The sequence below is a fragment of the Oncorhynchus nerka genome, linkage group LG6, assembly GCF_034236695.1.
Source record: "Oncorhynchus nerka isolate Pitt River linkage group LG6, Oner_Uvic_2.0, whole genome shotgun sequence".
NCBI classification, from domain to species: Eukaryota; Metazoa; Chordata; class Actinopteri; order Salmoniformes; family Salmonidae; genus Oncorhynchus; species Oncorhynchus nerka.
This window is the reverse complement of record NC_088401.1, coordinates 10,964,204-10,983,062: the sequence shown is the minus strand read 5'-3', so window position 1 is coordinate 10,983,062 and position 18,859 is coordinate 10,964,204. Positions and strand designations below refer to the sequence as shown.

Below are 18,859 nucleotides of genomic sequence, written 5' to 3'. Positions count from 1 at the left end.
TGAACAAAACATCACACAGAAGTCGACTTACTGCTGAACACCTCCACTCAATTCTGAGGATTTCTTCAGCTCAGAGCCTTACCCCGAACATTGATGAACTTGTGGAAAAGATGGGACACCACCAAGTATCACCCTCAACCTCAAACAAGTGAACATTACTGTGCAATCACATATTTAGAGTTTTTACTCAGTTCAAGTTTAAAAGTTAAAATTTAATATTTGTTTTCACTGCATGTTACTTCTCCTTAAACAAAGTGTTGTTTTTGATTAATAGATTTTTGCACTTTATTTTTTTGTATTTCAATCCAATTATATTTTAAAAATATTTCAGTTGAGTGGATGATAGAAAATTGCTATTATTGTTTTTTCTTTGAAGTAAATTTAGCCCACTTTTGCTAAAATAGAAAATATAGTCTACTGATGGTGCCTTGAATACCGGTTTCTTTCATTTAATGTTCATGTTATGGGGATATTTATATAAAGGAAATTTGTCTTTTGTGTCTGTTGAAAATTAAAGATTACTGACAGAGCCATAAGAAAATATTGCTTTATTTATCTGATCATATTGTAATATATTTGTTAGGTTTTCAGTAGGTTCAATTAGGTTCACTAGACTATATGCGTCATTTAAAAATTTTTCAATGAACATTCGAACAGTCCGGCCCTCGTCTTGTAGCTGATTTTTTTATTTGGCCCTCCGTCCATTTGACTTTGACACCCCTGATGTAGAACATAGTGAAAATAAAGAAAATGCCTTGAATGAGTTGGTGTGTCCAAACTTTTAAATAGTAGTGTATGTGCTTTTTATTACAATACAATGACAGTTCACATTCTGTGCATTATCATGTATTTGTTGATTAGTGTAGTGTCAACAACGCAGACACTGCCAGCTAGCCTACTTTAGCAGTACTGTATCATTTTAATCATTTTAGTCAATAAGATTCTTGCTACGTAAGCTTAACTTTCTGAACACTCGAGACGTGTAGTCCACTTGTCATTCCAATCTCCTTTGCATTAGCGTAGCCTCTTGTGTAGCCTGTCAACTATGTGTCTGTCTATCCCTGTTTTCTCCTCTCTGCACAGACCATACAAACGCTCCACACCGCGTGGCCGCGTGACCACCCTAATCTGGTGGTCCCAGCGCGCACGACCCACGTGGAGTTCCAGGTCTCCGGTAGCCTCTGGAACTGCCGATCTGCGGCCAACAAGGCAGAGTTCATCTCAGCCTATGCCTCCCTCCAGTCCCTCGACTTCTTGGCACTGACGGAAACATGGGTCACCACAGACAACACTGCTACTCCTACTGCTCTCTCTTCGTCTGCCCACGTGTTCTCGCACACCCCGAGAGCTTCTGGTCAGCGGGGTGGTGGCACCGGGATCCTCATCTCTCCCAAGTGGTCATTCTCTCTTTCTCCCCTTACCCATCTGTCTATCGCCTCCTTTGAATTCCATGCTGTCACAGTTACCAGCCCTTTCAAGCTTAACATCCTTATCATTTATCGCCCTCCAGGTTCCCTCGGAGAGTTCATTAATGAGCTTGATGCCTTGATAAGCTCCTTTCCTGAGGACGGCTCACCTCTCACAGTTCTGGGCGACTTTAACCTCCCCACGTCTACCTTTGACTCATTCCTCTCTGCCTCCTTCTTTCCACTCCTCTCCTCTTTTGACCTCACCCTCTCACCTTCCCCCCCTACTCACAAGGCAGGAAATACGCTCTACCTCATCTTTACTAGATGCTGTTCTTCCACTAACCTCATTGCAACTCCCCTCCAAGTCTCCGACCACTACCTTGTATCCTTCTCCCTCTCGCTCTCATCCAACACTTCCCACACTGCCCCTACTCGGATGGTATCGCGCCGTCCCAACCTTCGCTCTCTCTCCCCCGCTACTCTCTCCTCTTCCATCCTATCATCTCTTCCCTCTGCTCAAACCTTCTCCAACCTATCTCCTGATTCTGCCTCCTCAACCCTCCTCTCCTCCCTTTCTGCATCCTTTGACTCTCTATGTCCCCTATCCTCCAGGCCGGCTCGGTCCTCCCCTCCCGCTCCGTGGCTCAAAGACTCATTGCGAGCTCACAGAACAGGGCTCCGGGCAGCCGAGCGGAAATGGAGGAAAACTCGCCTCCCTGCGGACCTGACATCCTTTCACTCCCTCCTCTCTACATTTTCCTCTTCTCTCTCTGCTGCTAAAGCCACTTTCTACCACTCTAAATTCCAAGCATCTGCCTCTAACCCTAGGAAGCTCTTTGCAACCTTCTCCTCCCTCCTGAATCCTCCTCCCCCTCCCCCCTCCTCCCTCTCTGCAGATGACTTCGTCAACCATTTTGAAAAGAAGGTCGACGACATCCGATCCTCGTTTGCTAAGTCAAACGACACCGCTGGTTCTGCTCACACTGCCCTACCCTGTGCTCTGACCTCTTTCTCCCCCTCTCTCCAGATGAAATCTCGCGTCTTGTGACGGCCGGCCGCCCAACAACCTGCCCGCTTGACCCTATCCCCTCCTCTCTTCTCCAGACCATTTCCGGAGACCTTCTCCCTTACCTCACCTCGCTCATCAACTCATCCCTGACCGCTGGCTACGTCCCTTCCGTCTTCAAGAGAGCGAGAGTTGCACCCCTTCTGAAAAAAACCTACACTCGATCCCTCCGATGTCAACAACTACAGACCAGTATCCCTTCTTTCTTTTCTCTCCAAAACTCTTGAACGTGCCGTCCTTGGCCAGCTCTCCCGCTATCTCTCTCAGAATGACCTTCTTGATCCAAATCAGTCAGGTTTCAAGACTAGTCATTCAACTGAGACTGCTCTTCTCTGTATCACGGAGGCGCTCCGCACTGCTAAAGCTAACTCTCTCTCCTCTGCTCTCATCCTTCTAGACCTATCGGCTGCCTTCGATACTGTGAACCATCAGATCCTCCTCTCCACCCTCTCCGAGTTGGGCATCTCCGGCGCGGCCCACGCTTGGATTGCGTCCTACCTGACAGGTCGCTCCTACCAGGTGGCGTGGCGAGAATCCTTCTCCACACCACGTGCTCTCACCACTGGTGTCCCCCAGGGCTCTGTTCTAGGCCCTCTCCTATTCTCGCTATACACCAAGTCACTTGGCTCTGTCATAACCTCACATGGTCTCTCCTATCATTGCTATGCAGACGACACACAATTAATCTTCTCCTTTCCCCTTCTGATGATCAGGTGGCGAATCGCATCTCTGCATGTCTGGCAGACATATCAGTGTGGATGACGGATCACCACCTCAAGCTGAACCTCGGCAAGACGGAGCTGCTCTTCCTCCCGGGGAAGGACTGCCCGTTCCATGATCTCGCCATCACGGTTGACAACTCCATTGTGTCCTCCTCCCAGAGCGCTAAGAACCTTGGCGTGATCCTGGACAACACCCTGTCGTTCTCAACTAACATCAAGGCGGTGGCCCGTTCCTGTAGGTTCATGCTCTACAACATCCGCAGAGTACGACCCTGCCTCACACAAGAAGCGGCGCAGGTCCTAATCCAGGCACTCGTCATCTCCCGTCTGGATTACTGCAACTCGCTGTTGGCTGGGCTCCCTGCCTGTGCCATTAAACCCCTACAACTCATCCAGAACGCCGCAGCCCGTCTGGTGTTCAACCTTCCCAAGTTCTCTCACGTCACCCCGCTCCTCCGCTCTCTCCACTGGCTTCCAGTTGAAGCTCGCATCCGCTACAAGACCATGGTGCTTGCCTACGGAGCTGTGAGGGGAACGGCACCTCAGTACCTCCAGGCTCTGATCAGGCCCTACACCCAAACAAGGGCACTGCGTTCATCCACCTCTGGCCTGCTCGCCTCCCTACCACTGAGGAAGTACAGTTCCCGCTCAGCCCAGTCAAAACTGTTCGCTGCTCTGGCCCCCCAATGGTGGAACAAACTCCCTCACGACGCCAGGACAGCGGAGTCAATCACCACCTTCCGGAGACACCTGAAACCCCACCTCTTTAAGGAATACCTAGGATAGGATAAAGTAATCCCTCTCACCCCCCCCTTAAAAGATTTAGATGCACTACTGTTCCACTGGATGTCATAAGGTGAATGCACCAATTTGTATGTCGCTCTGGATAAGAGCGTCTGCTAAATGACTTAAATGTAAACGTAAATGTAAATGTATTTTACATTCTTATCATGTTACATTATCCAGAGTGGCTTATCAATCAGTCAATTGAACTGCATTCAATTCATTTGTGTTTTTTGTTTTCAGGAATGTGCAAAGAGAGCCAACCATGGCAAGTTTACACTGAGAGATCTGCTGGTTGTCCCGATGCAGCGGGTACTAAAGTATCCCCTTCTTCTACAGGTAAGATCTCTTCAGAGAACTGGGAATGAGCTCCTTTCAACTGTTACCTCAGTAGCAGGACTAAAGCTGCAACACTGACTATCAGCAGTGGAGGCTCACCCATCCATGTTTTGATCACGGACTAGCTCTGCCCGCCTTACTGTGTGTCCTGACCTTTTACATGTATGGTAGAAAGAAAAGAATGAGAGAGGAAAACAGACTGAGGCTACAACTACCATAAAACAAGCAACAGAAACGGGTCACAACTCCTGCAGCTCTGTCGTATGCTGGGTCTGTACATAGTCAATGGCAGGCTCGGGTCACAACTCCTGCAGCTCTGTCGTATGCTGGGTCTGTACATAGTCAATGGCAGGCTCGGGTCACAACTCCTGCAGCTCTGTCGTATGCTGGGTCTGTACATAGTCAATGGCAGGCTCAGGTCACAACTCCTGCAGCTCTGTCGTATGCTGGGTCTGTACATAGTCAATGGCAGGCTCGGGTCACAACTCCTGCTGCTCTGTCGTATGCTGGGTCTGTACATAGTCAATGGCAGGCTCGGGTCACAACTACTGCAGCTCTGTCGTATGCTGGGTCTGTACATAGTCAATGGCAGGCTCGGGTCACAACTCCTGCCGCTCTGTCGTATGCTGGGTCTGTACATAGTCAATGGCAGGCTCGGGTCACAACTCCTGCAGCTCTGTCGTATGCTGGGTCTGTACATAGTCAATGGCAGGCTCGGGTCACAACTCCTGCAGCTCTGTCGTATGCTGGGTCTGTACATAGTCAATGGCAGGCTCGGGTCACAACTCCTGCAGCTCTGTCGTATGCTGGGTCTGTACATAGTCAATGGCAGGCTCGGGTCACAACTACTGCAGCTCTGTCGTATGCTGGGTCTGTACATAGTCAATGGCAGGCTCGGGTCACAACTCCTGCCGCTCTGTCGTATGCTGGGTCTGTACATAGTCAATGGCAGGCTCGGGTCACAACTCCTGCAGCTCTGTCGTATGCTGGGTCTGTACATAGTCATTGGCAGGCTCGGGTCACAACTCCTGCAGCTCTGTCGTATGCTGGGTCTGTACATAGTCAATGGCAGGCTTTGAGGGGTCTCCTACAGTAGGTACACCATATTATTAAGGAATGCTATAGATGGAAGGAAAGTGAATTACAGTAACTGGCTTAAACAGTGAGTTACAAAAGTATTGGGGCAGTCACACATGTTTTGCACAAATATCACCCCCTAAAAAAAATGCAAACCTTCCCTGTTATTGTAATGGTGAGAGGTTAGCTTGTCTTGAGGGTATGATATTTGGGCATCTGTAATTTTCTCACTCATCATTACTCACAATTCATTCAGGACTATCTATAATTATGGTATCATTCACATTAATGTACAAGTGTTTAGAAACGTGATATATTCTTATTTACAATAAAAGTGACTCCAAAATGACAATATACATTATTTACCATAAATGTATATTGGGCACAAAATAATCTGAAACACAACCAACACAAACAGCAAATGCATCCAACAAGTCTGTAGAGTCACACTCTTGATGTAATCATTGTGTTCTAGTAATATGGGACAAAATACTAAACTTTTGACTACTTTATTACACAGATAATTTAATATGTCCAAATACTTCTAGTCCCCTAAAATGGTACAATTGGGAATTAGGTACAAAATGGGATTTAGGGAGAAAAAAAAGTGCTGTAATTTCTAAACTGTTCACTAGCTATGAATGAAAATACCCAACAATTTAAGCTGACTGTCTTCACTTAAACCTCATAGTATAATATAAAATCCAAAGTGTTGGGGTACAGAGCAAAAATAACAACCCATTTGTCACTGTCCCAATACTTTTGGAGCTCACTGTATTTGATCTCAGCTTCCTTATCAAATCTAAATATTTCAACCAGACAACCTACAAAAATTAACCATAATTCAAAAAAGTGGAGAAAAATTTGACCCCAATAACTACTGTGGGATATGCGTCAACAGCAACCTTGGGAAAATACTCATGATTATCATTAACAGCAGACTCGTACATTTCCTCAGTGAAAACAATGTACTGAGCAAATGTAAAATAGTATTTTTTACAAAATATCGTATGAGGCCACTCAGCTAGCTTGTACTGGGGCTCTGTTCACAGACACAAACAGACCCGACAGAGCCCCAGGACAGCAACACAATTAGACCCAACCAAATCATAAGAAAACAAGAAATATAATCACTTGACACATTGGAAAGCATTAACAAAAAAAATATAGCAAACTAGAATGCTATTTGGCCCTAAACAGAGAGTACACAGTGGCAGAATACTGACCACTGAGACTTTATAGGTTTATTTATTCTCCCTTTCATACTTCAACTACTTGCACATTGTTACAACACTGTACATAGCCAATAATAAACCATTCAAAATGTCTATATTCTTTTAAAACTTTAGTGAGTTTAATGTTTACTGTTCATTTCTGATTGTTTATTTGCCTTTTGCAAATTCCACTTGAGAGAGAGAGAGAGAGAGAGAGAGAGAGAAAGACAGAGTGAGTGAGAGAGAGAGAGAGAGAGAGAGAGAGAGAGAGAGAGAGAGAACTAGCCAGAGGAGGAGGAACAGCCTCAGCCTTCATCAGATCTTCGTAGATCTCACCACCATCTTCATCATCGTAGACACAGTCAAACAGATCCTCTTCCTCCTCCACAGCTTTCTCACTGTCACACACACAGGCAGGAGGAACACATTATCACACTAGCTATAATGACACTCACAATACGCTCTTAGAAAGAAAGGTGCTCTCTAGAACCTAAACGGGTTATTCGGTTGTCCCCATTGGATAACCCTTTTGAGGAAAGAACCCAGAAGGGTTCTACCTGGAACCAAAAAGGGTTATTCGGTTGTCCCCATTGGATAACCCTTTTGAGGAAAGAACCCAGAAGGGTTCTACCTGGAACCAAAAAGGGTTATTCGGTTGTCCCCATTGGATAACCCTTTTGAGGAAAGAACCCAGAAGGGTTCTACCTGGAACCAAAAAGGGTTATTCGGTTGTCCCCATTGGATAACCCTTTTGAGGAAAGAACCCAGAAGGGTTCTACCTGGAACCAAAAAGGGTTATTCGGTTGTCCCCATTGGATAACCCTTTTGAGAAAACATTTTTAGTTCCCTCTGTGGAAATGGTTCTACATGGAACCCAGAAGGGTTCTACCTGGAACCAAAAAGGGTTATTCAAAGGGTTCTCCTATTAGGGAAAACCGAAGAACCCTTTTGGAGCCATTTTTCTAAGAGAGTAGTGTGTTTGAATAATGTGATACGACTCCTGCTGCTCTCCTAGACGTCACCACTATAGTCAGTCAATCAGCCCTCCTGCCCTGACTCCTGCAGCTCTCCTAGACATCACCACTGCGTGAGCGGACAGGTTAGCAGTCAGGGCTAGTTAAAAAGGTGTGGGTTTGTGTGTCCGCATCTAGGGGGTTGACATGCGTGACTTGTGGTCAGGTCCTCTCCTCACTTCCCTCATCGTCGTCCCGCTTCACTCCTCTCACTTCCCTGGGGACCGGGCATGTGACAGGCCCCTGACCCGCTCCACTGGAGGGAGCATGCTCCTGGGGCAGGAAGGAGGGAGGTAGCGGAGGTAAGGTTGGGATGGAGGGAGATGGAGGGGGGAGATCAGGCAGGAAAGTCTCTGGCTCAGTCCCCAACTCACTCTAACCAGAATCCATCAATATGCCAGTAGTGTCAGAATGCTCTCCCTCTTTCCCTTTGTCTTTCTCTCTCTCTCCGTCTCTCTCTCACTCTTTACTCTCGTTCCTCTCCATTAATGTCTTTCTGTTCCCTAAACTCACTAGAACTGGAATCCATCAGTAAGCCTGTACTATGTACAGTCCCTGTGTGGGTGGGTGTTAGGAGCAGAGGATGAAAAATAGGGTCCTGTCACGTTGCTTGTGATAGTAATGGCCAGATTCAGCTTGAGTGACACCTGGGATTTGAGGAGTGCTAGGTTGACGCATACGACCCAGCGGGAGGGGACTGAAGGAGAGGGGAAGTAAGTCATTTAATTGGGCCTGGCTGTGTGTGTGTGTGAAGGACATGCATGGTAACCTTCCTTATCCTCCACCACAAGGACAGACAGACGGCCTAGATGTCTTGTTTACGCCAAGCCAGCTACAGAAAAGCAATTAAAGCCACACACACACACACACACACACACACACACACACACACACACACACCTTTCATGGAATCCCACCTTTTTATGTCCTATTCAAGATTATGGTGTTGGTTGGAATGTAATTTCCAGGTGTGTATGGTATAGATGTGTGTGTGTGGTAGCATAGATGTGTGTGTGGTAGAATAAATGTGTGTGGGGTAGTATAGATGTGTGTGGTAGGCCCGCCACAGGAGTCGCTGGTGCACGATGAGACAAGGATATCCCTACCGGCCAAGCCCTCCCTAACCCGGACGACACTAGGCCAATTGTGCGTTGCCCCACGGACCTCCTGGTCACGGCCGGCTGCGACAGAGCCTGGGCGCGAACCCAGAGTCTCTGGTGGCACAGCTAGCACTGCAATGCAGTGCCCTAGACCATTTTCAGGAGTCTCTCTTTGTGGCACCTGACCACACGACTAAACTATAGCTCAGGAATGACAAAACTAAGAGCTGTAGGACCTACCTTGTTGATAGTGTTGTTATGAAGGCAGAACAGCCCTTTATTATGGACAGACTTTTCCCCATCTTAGCTACTGTTCTATCAACATGTTTTGATCATGATAGTTTACAATCCAGGGTTACTGCATGCAATTTAGTCACCTCAATTTACTAAATTTCCACATTATCCATTACAAGATTTAGATGAGTTTTAGGGTTTTTATTGAATGATTTGACATATTTTGAACTAACTTATTTCTTGCCACCCATTCTGAAACTAACTACAGCTCTTTGTTAAGTGTTGAGTCAGTAACCCGGCTTCCCACAAGAATGTGCTTTAGGTGAGGCAGATGAACCTGTAGCAATATTACTTCAACAGTATTTAACATGAGATCCCCTCTAAGCTTTAATAGAATGTGGTTCTGAATATAGTCCGCTCCCATTGGCATTTCTGTCTTTACTTTAGATTTTATAACGATGTATTGCTACCACTGTAGTCAGAATATCAGTGTCATCTGTTACTAGCAAGTTATTGATTTCATGACCCTTGTTTCTTTGGCTACATATGTTAATGTGGGCTATTTTTAGCACTTTTATGGGAAGCTTGATTGCTTGATTGTTTTATTACTTTGCTGAGAAGCTTATCGGAAGTAGACATGCTCATGTTATTTATATTGGAGCTGATAGTGCAGGCTGAGCTGCACACAGTGGATGTCCTCCTAGTGCTCACGGCCTCAGTGCTAACAGAATAACTCTGGTACATAGGCACATAATTACTGCATACAATAGCTGTAGGATCAACACAGCTATTCAGGGTAGTCAAGGGACATACATTAAGTTACTTTCATTGTATCTGCCCCTGGAATAATATACATTCGCTGTAGCATTTTGACAACTCAGCAACACAATGGAAGGGATTAACTGAGCTGTTCTTGGGGCTCATTGATAAGTCATTGTCTCAATGCAGCCTTGAAAAGCCAAGATGATTATGGTGGAGTCATTCCTGTAAAAAAAATCTTCTGTTTCCAGAAGGTATCGAAGTTATCTATAAAAGTGATTCCAACAGAGCTACAGTAGTCTTGTAGACAGATGTGTAATGCCAGTAGCCTGCTGCTTTCACACCCGGGTCCCAATGATGGTTCTGGAACTGAAATCATTGGCCACTTTTTGGAATCTTACATTGCTAGAATCAGTTCTTGGGGCGGCAGGTAGCTTAGTTGGTAGAGTGTTTGGCCATTAACCAAAAGGTTGCTGGATCAAATCCCCAAGCTGACAAGATACAAATCTGTCTTTCTGCCTTTGAAAAAGGCAATTAACCCACTGTTCCATGGTAAATTTGTTCTTATCTGACACACCTAGTTTAAAATATATATTTTAAATCCATTTTCAGAGCTTCCGAGCTAGTCTTCCTGATGCTGTTTGCTCCACATGGACTACGACAGCGTCAGTTCCCCGGCATCTGTGGTAGAATGTTCGGAAGCAGCCTTGTAATGTCCTGTACTCTTGCTCCAGGATAGCACCATAGCAAGCTGTAGTATCCATTGTGGAGGACGATTGGGCCGGAGTCTAAGACAGCCTCATGGTCTGATGAGGATGGGTGCTCTTAGGATCTGAACCCAAAGTAGAAGCCACCAGCTTGAGAGACAGAACAGAGGACGACGAACGCAGGTACATCCGGATCCAATCCCAAATCGGAAGATGCTGGAACCTCTGGATCCAGGGCGGTGAAGCTGTTTCTGGTCTGTGTCCGGTGTGGGCTTAGCATCTCCAAGGAAGCCCCAGTTGCCAGAAGATGCAGTTTAAAAAGAAATTAACCAGTTGCAATTAAATAAATGTTTTTGGACAGAACCTGCGGCTAGGGTAGGAATCTAAGCTAGCCTGGGCTGGCTCCTCTGTTTCAAGATCATCAGGAACAGTTGGAGGTGGTAGGGGCTGTTGAGCCATTATACTGGAGGTGGTGGTAGAAGGGTGGATAGCCTCTGCACACAGAGCTAGCTGGAGTTTCATCACTACTGGGCTTGGCGGCGGCTTCTGTGGTTTAATGCTGCTTCTGCTGCTCATCGCTCTCCTTCTCCTTTTGGTTTTGTTTGGGTACTCTGGCGAAGCCAATTTCTGATATCCATCATGGCAGTGACAGATTAGCTGCCATGTTTTCACCTGGTATTTTATATATTTATTGTCTGTTTATTGCCCTTGCGGCTAGATTATGTCTCTGTGCTTTGGCTCCAACAATAAGTACCTCTGTCTTGTCTTGATTTAGCTGGAGGAAGTTGTGAGCCATTCATGTATTTAAATCACTTTTTTATTTTTTATTTTTTTATTTCACCTTTATTTAACCAGGTAGGCTAGTTGAGAACAAGTTCTCATTTGCATGTAGCGAGGGCCAGCCGACTAGAGCATACAGGTCGCAGTGGTGGGTGGTATAAGGTGATTTAGTAACAAAACGGATGGCACTGTGATAAACTGCATCCAGTTTGCTGAGTAGAGTGTTGGAGGCTATTTTGTAGATGACATCTCCAAAGTCGAGAATCGGTAGGATAGTCAGTTTTACTAGGGTAAGTTTGGCGGCGTGAGTGAAGGAGGCTTTGTTGCGAAATAGAAAGCCGACTCTAGATTTGATTTTGTATTGGAGATGTTTGATATGAGTCTGGAAGGAGAGTTTGCAGTCTAGCCAGACACCTAGGTAATAAAGTCTATTAATGTATCCGTAGAGCTGGTGACACAGAAATGTAAAGTTGTGTATCATCAGCGCAGCAATGAAAATCAATGGCAAGGTGGGTAACATATATAAACTAAACTGAACATTACAGTATTCACTTAGCCGACTACAGATACGTGTTTTTCCAGCTTTTTATGGAGGCCCGAAAGGGTCATACCTAACCAGTGGCTTACCCCCCTACACAGTCCGCTACCTGCTCTGTCCATTGTGCTGACACAGTGCAGTGGAGATTCACATTTTGCGGCAACCTGCCACTCAATCATTTTTTAAAACTTTTTGAGCTATTTTTTTTATATAAGGACATTAAACGAAAACTGAGGGAGCACAAATTTCAACTGAGGGGGCTAAGTCCCCTTTTGCCCCCTTGTGGAGCCGGGCCCCATTAGTGATCACTTTGTTTGGTTGTCCTTGTTTATTTCTCTATTTCTGAGGTATTAAATGAGAAGAAACATGTCATAAATGTCAAACAACACAACATCACCTGATAAACACAGCACATTTATAGCATGGTAGAACCTTGGTTAACACTGTGTGTCTATGATGTTGATCTGTAGCTGAACTGTCAGGTAGAGAGAGAAGAGAGAATGCCCAATGCCTACCTGTCATCTCTGTTTTGCTCACTCCTGTCTGGGCTTCTCTTAGTACTCCTGTCTGGGCTTCTCTCAGTACTCCTGTCTGGGCTTCTCTCAGCACTCCTGTCTGGGCTTCTAGCAGAGCTTCTCTCAGGACTCCTGTCTGGGCTTCTCACAGAGCTTCTCTCAGTACTCCTGTCTGGGCTTCTAGCAGAGCTTCTCTCAGGACTCCTGTCTGGGCTTCTCACAGAGCTTCTCTCAGTACTCCTGTCAGGGCTTCTCTCAAGGACTCCTGTCAGGGCTTCTCTCAGGACTCCTGTCTGGGCTTCTCTCAGGACTCCTGTCAGGGCTTCTCTCAGGACTCCTGTCAGGGCTTCTCTCAGGACTCCTGTCTGGGCTTCTCTCAGGACTCCTGTCAGCGCTCTGTATGGCTAATTATCTAGCTGGTGAAAACAGAATAAATACTGTATGAAGACTTGTCACTCACTTATTGTTCTTGTGTTTTGATCCAACGACAGGAATTGGTGAAACACACTCACGACGCGGGTGACAAGAGCAATTTGCGGATGGCCCTGGATGCCATAAAGGTATGAGTTGTTACTCTGCTCACCTGAACCACACACACTTAGACACGCACACATGCATGCACACACGCACGCACGCACGCACGCACACGCACGCACACGCACACACACGCACACACACACACACACACACACACACACACACACACACACACACACACACACACACACACACACAAGCCAAGCAGTCTCTAGTTACTCTATATAGTTAGTTATGTGCGTATTACTGCAGTTATATATGTATTACTGTATATAGTAGTTATATATGTATTACTGTAGTTGTGTATGTATTACTGTAGTTATGTATGTATTACTGTATATAGTCAGTTATGAATTTATTACTGTATATAGTTAGTTATATATGTATTACTGTATATAGTTAGTTATGTATGTATTACTGTAGTTATGTATGTATTACTGTATATAGTAGGTATATATGTATTACTGTAGTTATGAATGTATTACTGTATATAGTCAGTTATGAATTTATTACTGTATATAGTTAGTTATATATGTATTACTGCATATACTTATGTTTGTATTGCTGTATATAGTTAGTTATATATGTATTACTGTATATAGTTATGTATTACTGTATATAGTTAGTTATGTATGTATTACTGTAGTTATGTATGTATTACTGTATATAGTTAGTTATATATGTATTACTGTAGTTATATATGTATTACTGTATATAGTTAGTTATATATGTATTACTGTAGTTATATATGTATTACTGTATATAGTTATGTATGTATTACTGTATATAGTCAGTTATGTATTTATTACTGTATATAGTAGTTATGTATGTATTACTGTATATAGTTAGTTATGTATGTATTACTGTAGTTATGTATGTATTACTGTAGTTATGTATGTATTACTGTATATAGTTAGTTATATATGTATTACTGTAGTTATATATGTATTACTGTATATAGTTATGTATGTATTACTGTAGTTATGTATGTATTACTGTATATAGTTAGTTATGTATGTATTACTGTAGTTATGTATGTATTACTGTAGTTATATATGTATTACTGTATATAGTTATGTATGTATTACTGTAGTTATGTATGTATTACTGTATATAGTTATGTATGTATTACTGTAGTTATGTATGTATTACTGTATATAGTTAGTTATGTATGTATTACTGTAGTTATGTATGTATTACTGTAGTTATGTATGTATTACTGTATATAGTTAGTTATATATGTATTACTGTAGTTATATATGTATTACTGTATATAGTTAGTTATATATGTATTACTGTAGTTATGTATGTATTACTGTATATAGTTAGTTATGTATGTATTACTGTAGTTATGTATGTATTACTGTAGTTATGTATGTATTACTGTAGTTATGTATGTATTACTGTATATAGTTAGTTAAGTATGTATTACTGTATATAGTAGTTATATATGTATTACTGTCTATAGTTAGTTATGTATGTATTACTGTAGTTATGTATGTATTACTGTAGTTATGTATGTATTACTGTAGTTATATATGTATTACTGTAGTTATGTATGTATTACTGTAGTTATATATGTATTACTGTAGTTATATATGTATTACTGTAGTTATATATGTATTACTGTATATAGTTAGTTATGTATGTATTGCTGTATATAGTCAGTTATATATGTATTACTGTATATAGTTAGTTATATATGTATTACTGTAGTTATATATGTATTACTGTAGTTATATATGTATTACTGTATATAGTTAGTTATATATGTATTACTGTAGTTATATATGTATTACTGTAGTTATATATGTATTACTGTAGTTATATATGTATTACTGTATATAGTCAGTTATGTATGTATTACTGTATATAGTTAGTTATATATGTATTACTGTAGTTATGTATGTATTACTGTATATAGTTAGTTATGTATGTATTACTGTAGTTATATATGTATTACTGTATATAGTTAGTTATGTATGTATTACTGTAGTTATGTATGTATTACTGTATATAGTTAGTTATATATGTATTACTGTATATAGTTAGTTATGTATGTATTACTGTAGTTATATATGTATTACTGTATATAGTTAGTTATGTATGTATTACTGTAGTTATATATGTATTACTGTATATAGTTAGTTATATATGTATTACTGTATATAGTTAGTTATGTATGTATTACTGTATATAGTTAGTTATGTATGTATTACTGTAGTTATGTATGTATTACTGTAGTTATGTATGTATTACTGTAGTTATGTATGTATTACTGTATATAGTTAGTTATGTATGTATTACTGTAGTTATGTATGTATTACTGTAGTTATGTATGTATTACTGTAGTTATGTATGTATTACTGTATATAGTTAGTTATGTATGTATTACTGTAGTTATATATGTATTACTGTATATAGTTAGTTATGTATGTATTACTGTAGTTATGTATGTATTACTGTATATAGTTAGTTATGTATGTATTACTGTAGTTATGTATGTATTACTGTAGTTATGTATGTATTACTGTAGTTATGTATGTATTACTGTATATAGTTAGTTATCTATGTAAATCAAATCAAATCAAATTGTATTGGTCACATACACATGGTTAGCAGATGTCAATGTGAGTGTAGCGAAATGCTTGTGCTTCTAGTTCCGACCATGCAGTGATAACCAACAAGTAATCTAACAATTTCACAACAACTACCTTATACACACAAGTGTAAAGGAATGAATAATAATATGTACATATAAATATATGGATGAGCGATGTCCGAACGGCATAGACAAGATGCAGTAGATGGTATAGAATACAGTATATACATATGAGATGAGTAATGTAGGGTATGTAAACATTATATAAAGTGGCATTGTTTAAAGTGGCTAGTGATACATTTATTACATCCAATTTTTCAATTATTAAAGTGGCTGGAGTTCAGTCAGTATGTTGGCAGCAGCCACTCAATGTTAGTGGTGGCTGTTTAACAGTCTGATGGCCTTGAGATAGAAGCTGTTTTTCAGTCTCTCGGTCCCAGCTTTGATGCACTTGTACTGACCTCACTACCCTCTGGAGAGCCTTACGGTTGTGGGCGGAGCAGACCTCACTACCCTCTGGAGAGCCTTACGGTTGTGGGCGGAGCAGACCTCACTACCCTCTGGAGAGCCTTGCGGTTGTGGGCCAAGCAGACCTCACTACTCTCTGGAGAGCCTTACGGTTGTGGGCGGAGCAGACCTCACTACCCTCTGGAGAGCCTTACGGTTGTGGGCGGAGCAGACCTCACTACCCTCTGGAGAGCCTTACGGTTGTGGGCGGAGCAGACCTCACTACCCTCTGGAGAGCCTTACGGTTGTGGGCGGAGCAGACCTCACTACCCTCTGGAGAGCCTTACGGTTGTGGGCGGAGCAGACCTCACTACCCTCTGGAGAGCCTTGCGGTTGTGGGCGGAGCAGCTGAGGTTAATATTCCTGGAGTGTTTCTTTGCGTCAGGTGGTACGGTGCGACAGCAACGAGGTGGTTTTCAGGCCTGAAGATAGACGAGTTTTTAAATTGAGCTACTTGAATCAGAACAGTGGCATTGTTTAAAGTCACTAGTGATACATTTGTTACATCCCATTTTTCATTATTAAAGTGGCTGGAGTTCAGTCAGTATGTTGGCAGCAGCCACTCAATGTTAGTGATGGCTGCGTTGAGATGAAGATTTACACAATGTTCTCTGGCAAAGTCATTCATCATGTTGCTCAGAGAGAGAGAGAGAGAGAGAGACCTCTTGAAAATTGTTGACATTGCAGGGGGGTAGGATTTACATCATGATAATATTGCTCGACTCTAGTGCAGAACTAATGAAGAAACTATGACCTAGTGTCACGTCGGAATGAGACCAAGGTGCAGCGTTGTGAGCTTTTACAATTTATTATATTTTGTAAAATGTCACCAACAAAACAAGGAAACGACCGTGAAGCGTACAAGGGCAATAGTGCCCCTAACAAAGATCATTTCCCACAATGACAAAAGGGAAAAAGGCTACCTAAGTATGTTTCCCAATCAGAGACAACGATAGACAGCTGCCCCTGATTGAGAACAATACCCGACCAAAACATAGAAATACAAAAACATAGAAAACAGAACATAGAATGCCCACCCAAATCACACCCTGACCAAACCAAATGGAGACATAAAAAGGCTCTCTAAGGTCAGGGCGTGACACCCATTACCTAGGCTACTGTATGGAAGAGCAGTAGAAAACAGTCATATTCAACCATCTTGAATGTACAGTTTGTCAAAATGCAACCATCTGGAATGTACAGTCTGTCAAAATGCACCCATCTGGAATGTACAGTCTGTCAAAATGCAACCATCTGGAATGTACAGTCTGTCAAAATGCACCCATCTGGAATGTCAACTCTTGATGTTTGTTGTTTTGTATTGTGTACTGTAGGACCTGGCCCAGTACATCAATGAAGTGAAGAGAGACAACGAAACCCTGAGAGACATAGCCCAGTATCAGAAATCCATTGAAAACCTTGTAAGCAAATCATCTTGATACGAAAGCCGTTGTGAAGGATAGTTTGGGTTGAGTGTGACCTCTGACCCCCCCCCCTCTTTTCCAGAATCAGTCTCTTAGTGTGTATGGCAGACCGAAAGGAGATGGAGAGGTACGCTTCGCCTCAGGCGACAAACGTGCCAAACAGGACCGGTGAGTGTGTGTGTGTGTCTGGTCTGTTTGTGTGTGTCTGGTCTGTTTGTGTGTGTGTGTGTCTGTCTGGTGTCTGTCTGGTGTGTGTGTGTGTGTGTGTGTGTGTGTGTGTGTGTGTGTGTGTGTGTGTGTGTGTGTGTGTGTGTGTGTGTGTGTGTCTGCTGTATTGCATCTGCTGCTCATAATGCTTTGTGAATGCAGTTATAGATGTTTATGAGAAACTATTCTAGTGCATTATGTATAACCATTTGTTCTTAACTGACCTGCCTATTTAAATACATTTAAAACAATAACTCATTGGGCATTAGAAATGCTCTGATAATATCGTTGTGAAGAGGGTTACCATGGGAACCAAATGCTCTGATAATGTCGTTGTGAAGAGGGTTACCATGGGAACCAAATGCTCTGATAATAGTGTTGTGAAGAGGGTTACCATGGGAACCAAATTCTCTGATAATAGTGTTGTGAAGAGGGTTACCATGGGAACCAAATGCTCTGATAATAGTGTTGTGAAGAGGGTTACCATGGGAACCAAATGCTCTGATAATAGTGTTGTGAAGAGGGTTACCATGGGAACCAAATGCTCTGATAATATCGTTGTGAAGAGGGCTACCATGGGAACCAAATGCTCTGATAATAGTGTTGTGAAGAGGGTTACCATGGGAACCAAATGCTCTGATAATATCGTTGTGAAGAGGGCTACCATGGGAACCAAATGCTCTGATAATATCGTTGCGAAGAGGGTTACCATAGGAACCAAATTATCTGATAATATCGTTGCGAAGAGGGTTACCATGGGAACCAAATGATCTGATAATAGCATTGCGAAGAGGGTTACCATGGGAACCAAATTATCTTATTTTTGTCTCCAGCTCAATGATTAAAAATCAGAGGTTGATTTATTTTGTCCCCACCTCGCTAGAACCCAATGTAAAGCCTGTTGCCAGAAACATTGGTGTCTTCTGTGACCATGACTTGAACCTCGAGCAGCATGTAACTCAAGTTGTCCGGTCCTGCTTTTATCATATAACAAAAATAGCCTAATTAGAGTCAATGATCAGGGCTTGTAGATTCAGTGTCTCTTTTTAAATCCTGTTAGCTCACAGAATGGTGTCCGTCATTTCTCCTCCTTGTAGATTCAGTGTCTCTTTTTAAATCCCTGCTGAAGAAACACTTTTATAAAGACGTTTTTAATGTATGACTTCAATGTATGATTTTAATTCGATATGTTGTTTCATTTTCCTTCCTCCTGTTTTTGTTTGTTTTGTTTTTGTCAGTACTTTTCTTTTATTAATTTGTGAAGTGAAGCTCTTTGTTACCTGCATTGAAAAGCACCATACAAAGAGAGTTATTATTATTATTGTC

The 18,859-nt window shown here is 42.5% G+C and overlaps 1 protein-coding gene across 3 annotated transcripts in view; it reads left to right on the top strand.

Annotated features, from left to right (window-relative positions):
• The window catches only part of LOC115126016 (guanine nucleotide exchange factor VAV3-like), a 208,889-nt gene that overhangs the window by 88,803 nt on the left and 101,227 nt on the right, over window positions 1-18,859 (top strand). For all 3 annotated transcript variants that reach the window (XM_065019257.1, XM_065019256.1, XM_065019255.1), the window contains exons 10-13: window positions 4,224-4,319; window positions 12,748-12,816; window positions 17,237-17,323; window positions 17,409-17,494. In XM_065019257.1, coding sequence (XP_064875329.1) covers window positions 4,224-4,319; window positions 12,748-12,816; window positions 17,237-17,323; window positions 17,409-17,494 — 338 coding nt within the window. The remainder of the gene's footprint in view (window positions 1-4,223; window positions 4,320-12,747; window positions 12,817-17,236; window positions 17,324-17,408; window positions 17,495-18,859) is intronic.